Raw genomic sequence first — 12,051 nt, 5'->3', positions numbered from 1 at the left:
TCCGATATCAAACGTTCAGAGGCTGAGCATCTTGGGAGGTGTAGTACCAGGTGGAGCTACAGGGATCGGAGGAGTTGAAGCGAGGAGACGGGAGGGGTCGGTGGACCACAGGTCCCGGCAGGCGCTGTGAGGCGCCGGGCGGCCGGGTTTTGGTTCAATCGGGTTCCGGACAGCTTCTCCTCTCCGCCCCAGCGCCCGCGGGCGGCCAGGGCGCGATCGCCATCAACATGGCGGCAGCGAATAACCCTCGGAAATTCAGCGAAAAGATCGCGCTGCACAACCAGAAGCAGGCTGAGGAGACGGCCGCCTTCGAGGAAGTGATGATGGAGCTCAACAACTCGCGGGTAAGAAGCGCGTCGGGTCGGTCCCGGGTCGACGGCGAACCATCAAACCGAGGGCCGCGGCCTGGCTAGGCCCCGGGCTCTCCGGTCACTTCCACGCCGGGGCCCCTGAGAGTACTGGCGCGACCAACTTCGGGTTACACACCAAGTGGGAACGCCCCTGTCGCTGTATAACACTGAGGTACAGTACCGAGGGGGACGATCTGTCACTGTATAAAACTGCGGTGTCGTGTTGGTTGGGGCCGATCTGTCACTGAAAAGCACGGGATACAGGATCGGTGGGGACGGATCTGTCACTCTGTAACACTGGGTCACAGTATCGGCGAGGACAATTCTGTCACTGAAAAATATGGGGTACAGTACCGGTGGGAACAGGCCTGTAACTGTATAACACTGTTGTACAGTACCATTGGGAACGGATCTGTCATTGTATAACACCCGGCTACAGTATCGGCGGGGATGGGTCATTCACTGTATAACACTGAGCTGAGCTACAGTGCCGTTGGGGACGGGTCTGTTACTGTATAACTCTGCGTACGGTACCAGTGGGGACAAGTCTGTCACTGTGTAACACTGGGGTACAGTACCGGTGGGGACGTGTCTGTCACTGTATAAACCGGGGTACAGTACCTGGGGATGGGTCTGTCACTGTATAACACTGGGGTACAGTACTGGTGGGGGAGGGTCTGTCACTGTATAAAACCGGGGTACAGTACCGGTGGGGGAAGGGTCTGTCACTGTATAACACTGGGGTACAGTACTGGTGGGGATTGGTCTGTCACTGTATAACAAATGGGTACAGTACTGGTAGGGATGAATCTGTCACTGTATAACACTAGGGTACGGTACCATAGTGGACGGGTCTGTCACTGTATAACCTGGCATACAGTACAGGTGGGGACAGGTCTGTCACTATATAACACCGGGGTACAGTACCGGTGGGGATGGGTCTGTCACTGTATAACACTGGGGTACAGTACTGGTGGGGATGGGTCTGTCACTGTATAACACTAGGGTACGGTACCATTGTGGATGGGTCTGTCACTGTATAACCTGGCGTACAGTACAGGTGGGGACGGGTCTGTCACTATATAACACCGGGGTACAGTACTGGTGGGGATGGGTCTGTCACTGTATAACACTGGGGTACAGTACTGGTAGGGATGAATCTGTCACTGTATAACACTAGGGTACGGTACCATTGTGGATGGGTCTGTCACTGTATAACCTGGCGTACAGTACAGGTGGGGACGGGTCTGTCACTATATAACACCGGGGTACAGTACTGGTAGGGATGAATCTGTCACTGTATAACACTAGGGTACGGTACCATTGTGGATGGGTCTGTCACTGTATAACCTGGTGTACAGTACAGGTGGGGACGGGTCTGTCACTATATAACACTGGGGTACAGTACTGGTGGGGATGGGTCTGTCACTGTATAACACTGGGGTACAGTACTGGTGGGGATGGGTCTGTCACTGTATAACACTAGGGTACGGTACCATTGTGGATGGGTCTGTCACTGTATAACCTGGCGTACAGTACAGGTGGGGACGGGTCTGTCACTATATAACACCGGGGTACAGTACTGGTGGGGATGGGTCTGTCACTGTATAACACTGGGGTACAGTACTGGTAGGGATGAATCTGTCACTGTATAACACTAGGGTACGGTACCATTGTGGATGGGTCTGTCACTGTATAACCTGGCGTACAGTACAGGTGGGGACGGGTCTGTCACTATATAACACCAGGGTACAGTACTGGTAGGGATGAATCTGTCACTGTATAACACTAGGGTACGGTACCATTGTGGATGGGTCTGTCACTGTATAACCTGGTGTACAGTACAGGTGGGGACGGGTCTGTCACTATATAACACTGGGGTACAGTACTGGTGGGGATGGGTCTGTCACTGTATAACACCGGTGTACAGTACAGATGGGGACGTCTGTCACTGTGTAACAATATGATACAGTACTGGTGCTGACGGTACTGTCTCTTTATAACACCTGTGTACGGGAATGGTGGGGATGAGTCTGTCACTGTATAACACTTGGTTACAGTACCTGTGGGGTCGGGTCTGTCACTGTATAACACCGGGGTGCAGTACCTGTGGGGACGGGTCTGTCACTGTATAACACCAGGGTACGGTACCGGTGGGGACAGGTCTATCACTGTATAACACTGGGGTACAGTACCGGTGGGGATGGGTCTGTCACTGTATAACACTGGGGTACAGTACCTGTGGGGATGGGTCTGTCACTGTATAATACTGTTGTACACTACCAGTGGAGACAGTTCTGTCAATCTGTAACACCAGCGTACAGTACCGATGGAGATGGCTACTAGTCTGTTGCTGTATAACACTGGGGTACGGTACTGGTGGGGACGGGTCTGTCACTGTATAACACCGGGGTACAGTACCTGTGGGGATGGGTCTGTCACTATATAATACTGTTGTACACTACCAATGGAAACAGCTCTGTCAATCTGTAACACCAGGGTACAGTACCAATGGAGATGGCTACAAGTCTGTTGCTGTATAACACTGAGCTACAGTATTGGTGGGTCTATCACTTTTAACACTAGGGTACAGAACCAGTGGGGACGGGTCTGTCACTGTATAACACCAGGGTACGATACCGGTGGGGACAGGTCTATCACTGTATCACCCTGGGGTACAGTACCGGTGGTGACGGTACTGTCTCTTTATAACACCTGTGTACGGGAATGGTGGGGATGAGTCTGTCACTGTATAACACTTGGTTACAGTACCTGTGGGGTCGGGTCTGTCACTGTATAACACCGGGGTGCAGTACCTGTGGGGACGGGTCTGTCACTGTATAACACCAGGGTACAGTACCGGTGGGGACAGGTCTATCACTGTATAACACTGGGGTACAGTACCGGTGGGGATGGGTCTGTCACTGTATAACACTGGGGTACAGTACCTGTGGGGATGGGTCTGTCACTGTATAACACTGGGGTACGGTACCGGTGGGGACAGGTCTGTCACTGTATAACACCGGGGTACAGTACCTGTGGGGATGGGTCTGTCACTGTATAATACTGTTGTACACTACCAGTGGAGACAGCTCTGTCAATCTGTAACACCAGCGTACAGTACCGATGGAGATGGCTACTAGTCTGTTGCTGTATAACACTGGGGTACGGTACCGGTGGGGATGGGTCTGTCACTGTATAACACCAGGGTACAGTACCAGTGGGGATGGGTCTGTCACTGTATAACACCGGGGTACAGTACCAGTGGTACAGGTCTGTCGCTATATAACACTGGGATACAGTACTGGTGGGGACAGGTGTGTCACCGTATAACGCTGGGGTACAGTACCAGTGGGGACAGGTCTGTCATTGTATAACACCGGGATACAGTACTGGTGGGGATGGGTCTGTCACTGTATAACACTGGGGTACGGTACCGGTGGGGACTGGCTGTCACTGTATAACACTGGAGTACAGTACTGGTGGGAACGGGCCAGTCACTGTATAACACTGGGGTACGGTACTGGTAGGGGCAATCTGTCACTGTCTAACACCGGGGTACGGTACCAGTGGGGACGGGTCTATCACTGTATAAAACCGGGGTACAGTGCCGGTGGGGACGGGTCTATCACTGTCTAATACTGGGGTACAGTACCGGTGGGGACAGGTCTATCACTGTATAAAACCAGGGTACAGTACCAGTGGGGATGTGTCTGTCACTGTCTAACACTGGGGTACAGTACTGGTGGGGACGGGTCCGTCACTGTATAACACCAGGATATAGTACCAGTAGGGATGGGTCTGTCACTGTATAACACTGTTGTACACTACCAATGGAGACAGCTCTGTCAATCTGTAACACCAGCGTACAGTACCGATGCAGATGGGTACAAGTCTCTTGCTGTATAACACTGAGCTACAGTACCGGTGAGGACAGGTCTGTCATTTTTACAACGAGAGTTCAGTACCGGTGGGATTGGGACTATCACTTTATAAAGCCAGGTTACAGTGCTGGTTGGGACAGATCTGCCTCTGTATAACACTTGGGTACAGTACCATTGGGGATGGGTCTGTCACTGTATAACACCGGCTTACAGTACTGGTGGGAATGGATCTGTCACTGTATAACACCCGGGTACAGTACCAGTGCGGATGAGTCTGGCACTGTATAAAACTGGGGTACAGTACTGGTGGGAATGGGTCTGTCACTGTATAACACTGGGGTACAGTACTGGTGGGGACGGGTCTGTCGCTGTATAATACTGGGGTACAGTACCGGTGGGGACGGGTCTGTCACTGTTTAGCATCGCAGTATAGTTCTAGTCGGGTCATCCTTTCATTCCCAGCAGGTGGCGCAGCATGGCAGTTGTGGCCTTTTGGATCTGGTGTTACTTTAATTCAAATTTTTCAGTTTACTTTTAAGGCACAATTTTTGATTTGAGCGCGTGGATAACAGAGCGACTATCTACCATCGCCAGATACTGCTACAATATAGAGATCGCCCAAAAACAAACCTTCATGAAGATCTGCTGGTTAAATTACGCGACCTTGGCTTGCTGAGGGGATCAGGCCTACAGTCCTCAGAGTTGCCTGATGCTGGTGGCCAGAGGTGGGAACGTCGTAAGCGGTGTGCGAGGAAGTGGAAGTGAGGCAAGCGGACAGGAGTCCGTGCCAGGCAAAAAGCAAACCCTGGCCGGCCGGCTCTCCCATCCATTCTGCTCTCCAATGTCCGCTCCCTGGACGATAAATTGGACTACATCCAACTCCAACGAAATACTTGGCGGGAGTACAGAGTCTGCTGTGCATATGTTTTCATGGAAATGTGGCTCACCGATGGAATCCCGGACGCTGTCATTCAGCTGGATGGGCTCGTCTTGTTTCGAGCGGACAGAGATGCAGCTCTCTCCGGTAAGACTCGCGGTGATGGCTTGTGTGTTTACATCAATACGGAATGGTGCAAGAACTCTGTGCTGGTTTCAAGATACTGCTCATCGCTAGTGGAGTTTGTGACTTTTAGATGCAGACCATTTTATTTGCCACAGGAATTCACCACTGTCCTTATAGTCGGTGTCTACATTCCCCCCAGCGCTAATGCTAAGGGAGCACCTTGTGAACTGTATGGGGCTATTAGCGAACTGCAGAACGCACACCCTGATGGACTGTTTATTGTCGCTGGAGATGTTAACCACGTGAACCTTAAGTCAGCACTCCCCAAATTCCATCAGTATATGGACTTTGCAACGAGGGGGGAGAACGCGTTGGATACAAACACAATCATTCCCAACGCGTTCCGGGCGGAGCCCCACCCCCACCTCGGTTACTCAGACCATATCTCTGTTTTGCTAATTCTAGCATACAGACCGCTTGTCAGGCGCTCCAGACCAGTTCAGAAGCAGGTGAAAACCTGGCCAGCAGGAGCCATCTCTGCTCTTCAAGACTGCTTTGAGCACACTGCCTGGCACATGTTCAGGGAGGTTGCAACCGATGGCGATTCTACCATCTTGGAGGAGTACGCGGCATCAGTGACTAGCTACATCAGCGAGTGCGTCGATGACGTCACTGTGGCCAAGGCCATCACTACACGTGCTAACCAGAAGCCATGGATGACCGTGGAGGTGCGTGCACTGCTGAGGACCTGTGACTCCGCCTTCAGAGCAGGCGACAAGGCAGCCCTAACAATAGCGAGGGCCAAACTGTCCCAGGCCATCAGAGAGGCAAAGCGTGCACACGCCCAGCGAATCCACAGCCACTTCCAGGACAGCGGCAACACACGGCGCATGTGGGAGGGCATTCAGGACATCAGCAACTACAAGACAACATCACCTGACTGTGCTGGTGATGCCTCCCTCCCAGATGCATTGAATAACTTCTACGCTCGTTTTGAGGCAGAAAATGACGTGGCGGCGAGGAAGCCTACCCCTCCTCCAAACGACCAGGTGCTGTGTCTTACCGTGGCCGCTGTGAGGAGAACCCTGTGCAGGGTCAACCCACAGAAGGCTGCTGGACCAGACGATATTCCTGGCAGAGTGCTTAGGGGATGTGCAGACCAGCTAGCTGAGATTCTCACTGAAATCTTCAACATCCCCCTGAGCAGCGCCGTCGTTCCTACGTGCTTCAAGGCCGCCACCATCGTCCCCGTGCCGAAGAAGTCTTCAGTGTCCTGCCTCAACAACTACCATCCCGTCGCACTCACATCCATCATCATGAAGTGTTTCGAGAGGCTCGTCATGAGGCACATCAAGACCCTGCTGCCCCCCTCACTGGACCCCCTGCAGTTCGTGTACCGTCCCAACCGCTCAACAGACAACGCCGTTACCATCACCCTCCACTTGGCCCTAACCCACCTGGACAAAAAAGACACGTACGTTCGAATGCTGTTCATAGACTTCAGTTCAGCATTCAACACAATTATTCCTCAGAAACTGATTGGAAAGCTGAGCCTACTGGGCCTGAACACCTCCCTCTGCAACTGGATCCTAGACTTCCTGACTGGGAGACCTCAGACAGTTCAGATTGGAAGCAGCATCTCCAACACTATCACACTGAGCACGGGGGCCCCTCAGGGCTGTGTGCTCAGTCCACTGCAGTTCACTCTGCTGACCCACGACTGTGCTGCAACACACAGCTCGAACCACATCATCCAGTTCGCCGATGACACGACCGTGGTGGGTCTCATCAGCAAGAACGATGAGTCAGCATACAGAGAGGAGGTGCAGTGGCTAACGGACTGGTGCAGGGCCGACAACCTGTCTCTGAATGTGAACAAAACAAGAGATGGTTGTTGACTTCAGGAGGACACGGAGCGACCACTCTCCGCTGAACATTGATGACTCCTCCATAGAGATCGTTAAGAGCACCAAGTTTCTTGCTGTTCACCTGGTGGAGAATCTCACCTGGTTCCTCAACACCAGCACCATAGCAAAGAAAGCCCAGCAGTGTCTCTACTTTCTGCAAAGGCTGAGAAAAGACAATCTCCCACCCCCCCATCCTCACCACATTCAACAGAGGTTGTATTGGGAGCAGCTGCATCACTGCTTGGTTCAGAAATTGTGCCAACTCGGATAGCAAGACCCTGCAGCGGATAGTGAGGTCAGCTGAGAAGATCATCTGGGTCTCTCTTCCGGCCATTAGAGACATTTACACCACACACTGCATCTGTAAAGCAGACAGCATTATGAAGGAGCCCACGCACCCCTCATACAAACTCTTCTCCCTCTGGAAAAAGGCACCGAAGCATTCGGGCTCCCATGAACAGACTACGTAACAGTTTCTTCCCCCAAGCCATCAGACTCCTCAATACTCAGAGCCTGGACTGACACCAACCTACTGCCCTCTACTGTGCCTATTGTCTTGTTTATTATTTATTGTAATGCTTGCACTGTTTTGTGCACTTTATGCAGTCCAGGGTAGGTATGTAGTCTAGTGTAGTTTTGTGTTGTTCTTTACGTAGTTCAATGTAGTTTTTGTATTGTTCATGTAGCACCATGGTCCTGAAAAACGTCGTCTCGTTTTTAACTGTGTACTATACCAGCAGTTATGGTCGAAATGACAATAAAAAGTGACTTGACTTGATTGTGTTACACCTAATCAGGATGCTGGCATTGAGAGAAGGTTCTAGAGAAAGTTGGGCGGAAACTTGTGTGGGTCGAGGTGGATTTACCGGGAGCTGTGAGGAAACAAGAGGGAAGATGGTTGAGAGCAGTATTTGCACAGATCAGGGTTTGGGTGGTAGAAACATCCCAACTTCCCGGTTTTATTAGTATCCCGGTGATATTAGTCCTACATGCACGAAGTTTGAGAAAGGTGGTTTTGTCACCGCTGAGTCCAGTGGCTGTTAGTGAGGAGCTGGTGAGCCGTGTTTCTCGAGATGCCCGGGAAAAAGGGGTTATTTTTGGGGGCTCGTCTGAGATTGGATTCACTGAATGCTGTATATTTGCTAAGAATTGATTAAGTGAGGTGTGTGTTTAAGCCTGTGTCCGGGAAAGTGGTTAAGATTCGTGATTATGGATGCCACAGCGATAAGCGTTGATGTGATTCAAAGAGATCACCTGTAACTAATGCTTGTGTTCTGAGCGGGTTGCATATCCACAGCCCAGATGAATTGCTGATCAGAGTTTTAAGTGTGGTTTCAGTATTGGGGAAAGTTACAATCATGGAACGTCAGTTTGACCGAGCAGCGGGCAAAGGCGTTGTTTTAGTTGAGACTGGCAATGATATGACGGGAGTGGATCTGCCTGGTATGACTGGGGCACCTGGAGAAGCAGGGCCATGGGCCGTCCGTACTTTCAGAGAAGAGGGGAGTGTAAGTGAGGCTGCCAGTTTGGAAGATGAGTTTCCCATAGCTGAGGGTGGAGACTTTAAAGACAAATTGCTCTCGTTTCTGTGGAGTGAGGAAAAGGAGTTGTCTAATGGGAAAGGTCTCCTGAGTTCTTCAGCAGTTGATTTAATTTCTGAGCTCATTTTGGCTATTACATCTGTCCGTCTGTCTAGGTACCATATCCAATGTGGATGTTGGTGACCATGGTTTTCCATATAGATCTATCCCTTGTTCTTTGGATGACTTCCATTTCCTCGATGTGTAGCCACCTGGCTAGGCTTTTGATGTACGTAAGCTGAGGTCTTCCTCTAGGTTTGCTCCCCTCGATCTTTCCAGAGAGTATGAGTATTTCTAGTTCATCTTTCCGCATGATGTGTCCTAGAAATCTGAGTTGTCTTTCTCTTATTGTTGGTATGAGTGATCGAACTGCTTGGGCTCTTCTGAGAACTTCTTCATTTGATGTGTGTGTGGTCCATGATATTTTTAACATTCTCCTGTAGAACCATAATTCAGCTGCTTCTAGTCTCTTTCCCATTGCTGGAGAAATGGTCCAGCATTCACTTCCATAAGTCAGGATAGAATAAATGTAGCACTGCGGTATTCTGTTTTTAGTGTACGTGCTCATCTTTCTGTTTGTTAATATGGTCTTCATTTTTTGGAAAGCTTCTTTTGCCATTGCTATTCTGTATTTGATATCTGTGTCGCACCTGCCATCACTTGTTATTAGGCTGCCAAGATATCTGAATTTGTTGAGTTGTTTTATGTTTGTGTTTCTGATCTTGATCACACATTGTGGGATGTTTGTCTTTCTGGAGATGACCATGCTTTCTGTCTTCCTGGTGTTGATTGAGAGGCCTCTGCGATTACTTTCTGCTGCCACGATAGTGAGTAGTTCCTGAAGTTTTGTTTCCGAGTCAGCTATTAGTACGATGTCATCAGCATATCTGATGTTATTTATATTATGGCCTCCAATTGTGAATCACTATTTCATCACTGGTTGATAAATGCAGAAGTATATCTGCGGAAAGCCAAAGTTATTGTCGGCTGGGGTCAAGCTCACAACCGATGGGGAAGAAGAATATGTGACTTGGGCTGAACAGACATCTCAGTTACTGGGTGAATGGCAGTTCTCGGACAATGTGAAAAAAACTGAGACAGGTAGAGAGCTAAAAGGGGCCGGCGGCTGATATAGTGAGGTTCCTCAAGGCAAAAATCCATTAGCTACTTTATACTTTATATTTTATTGTCGCCAAACAATTGATACTAGAACATAAATCATCACAGCGATATTTGATTCTGCGCTTCCCCCTCCCTGGATTACAAATCAATAGTAAATATGAAAAATTTAAATTATAAATCATAAATGGAAAGTAGTAAAATGGAAAGTAAGGTAGTGCAAAAAAACCGAGAGGCAGGTCCGGATATTTGGTGGGTACGGCCCAGATCCGGGTCAGGATCCGTTCAGCAGCCTTATCACAGTTGGAAAGAAGCTGTTGCCAAATCTAGCCATATGAGTCTTCAAGCTCCTGAGCCTTCTCCCGGAGGGAAGAGGGACAAAAAGTTGGCTCGGTGGGTCGTGTCCTTGATTATCCTGGCAGCACTGCTCCGACAGCATGCGGTGTAAAGTGAGTCCAAGGACGGAAGATTGGTTTGTGTGATGCGCTGCGCCGTGTTCATGATTTTCTGTAGCTTCTTCCGGTCTTGGACAGGAGAACTTCCATAACAGGTTGTGATACACCCTAGAAGAATGCTTTCTACGGAGCATCTATAAAAATTAGTGAGGGTTTTAGGGGACAGGCCAAATTTCTTTAATTTTCTCAGGAAGTAAAGGCGCTGGTGGGCCTTCTTGGCAGTGGACTCTGCTTGGTTGGACCAAGTCAGGTCATTTGTGATATTGACCCTGAGAAATTTAAAGCTTTTGACCTGTTCCACTTGCGCACCACTGATGTAAATTGGGTCGTGCGGTCCGCTACTCCTTCTGAAGTCAACAACCAATTCCTTCATCTTGCTGACATTGAGGGATAGGTTATTGTCTTCGCACCATGCCACCAGGTTCTTAATTTCCTCTCTGTACTCAAACTCATCATTACCCGAGATACGACCTACAATTATTGTGACATCAGCAAACTTATATATTGAGTTTGATGGAAACTTGGCTACACAATCATGGGTGTACAGTGAGTACAGCAGGGGGCTGAGTACACAGCCTTGTGGGGCACCGGTGCTCAGAGTGATTGTAGAGGAGAACTTGTCCCCTATTGGCTACATTGGCTAATTACCTGAAAGCTCTGGATGATACTTTTGGCACTGCAGAAAGTGCAGCCAATCTTAGGCAGATATTTCAGGAGGAAGGAACGAAGCTGCTGCTCTGTTTGTGCCACAAAAGGGGCATTCAGCTGTCTGAGAGAAATTGCTTGAGCATGGCGCGCTGTCACATATTGGGATTGCTCTACGCATTCGAATGACCCGCAAATGCTCCCTCCTCCATCTTTTACCGAGTTACTCGGAGAAGTTAGAGGTGGAAAATGCAGTAGGGGAGTGGGAGTCTCCATCAGCAGGGCACAGGCTTCGGTAGTAGTCTCTGTTGCTCAAGCAACCACTGATGCTGCACAAGTGGGGATTTTGCAAGGTGTCATGAAAGATCTGAGGGCCGGGGTATCTCGGATGATGTTGGTTGGTGCTGCCACCAAGCCTGGCAAAACCGATAGGAAGCCGGACCCACTGGTGGGACGTACCAATGCTACTGAAGGGGGTCTCTTAACCAGGGAAGCAACCGGTATTTTCCGTTACAACTGCGGAGAAGGTGGACATTTCAAGCGGGAGTTTGAAGGACAGGAAAATCTTTGAAAAGTAAATCAGCCGTTAATCACACAGAGAAGAGGTAAAACTACAGAAGGACCCAGTGAAGGAGCAGGCTGGCGTTTTGGAGAGGATACGTGCCTATCAGTGTATCAAAGGAAATATCAAAGTACAAAGCAATATTCCTGAAGGTTTAGTGGGACCAAGCTCTGATGTATCCTGAGGAGACTGAGGTCCTTTAACATCTGCCGGACGATGCTGAGGATGTTCTACGAGTCTGTGGTGGCCAGTGCGATCATGTTTGCTGTTGTGTGCTGGGGCAGCAGGCTGAGGGTGGCAGACACCAACAGAATCAACAAACTCATTTGTAAGGCCAGTGATGTTGTGGGGATGGAACTGGACTCTCTGATGGTGGTGTCTGAAAAGAGGATGCTGTCTAAGTTGCATGCCATCTTGGTCAATGTCTCCCATCCACTACATAATGTACTGGTTGGGCACAGGAGTACATTCAGCCAGAGACTCATTCTTCCGAGATACAACACAGAGCGTCATAGGAAGTCATTCCTGCCTGTGGCCATCAAACTT

General features: G+C 49.8%; 1 protein-coding gene across 3 annotated transcripts in view; it reads left to right on the top strand.

Moving 5' to 3' along the window:
* Positions 1–12,051, top strand: part of LOC140212081 (CREB-regulated transcription coactivator 2-like) — a 43,832-nt gene continuing 31,781 nt past the window's right edge. The window contains exon 1 of one of the 3 annotated variants that reach the window (XM_072282599.1): positions 1–344. In XM_072282599.1, coding sequence (XP_072138700.1) covers positions 228–344 — 117 coding nt within the window. In that variant the 5' untranslated portion in view covers positions 1–227. The remainder of the gene's footprint in view (positions 345–12,051) is intronic. The other 2 variants (XM_072282589.1, XM_072282580.1) reach the window with 2 other exon arrangements.

This window comes from Mobula birostris, chromosome 2, assembly GCF_030028105.1.
Source record: "Mobula birostris isolate sMobBir1 chromosome 2, sMobBir1.hap1, whole genome shotgun sequence".
Classification (NCBI taxonomy): domain Eukaryota; kingdom Metazoa; phylum Chordata; class Chondrichthyes; order Myliobatiformes; family Myliobatidae; genus Mobula; species Mobula birostris.
This window is presented reverse-complemented; position numbering and strand designations above follow the sequence as displayed.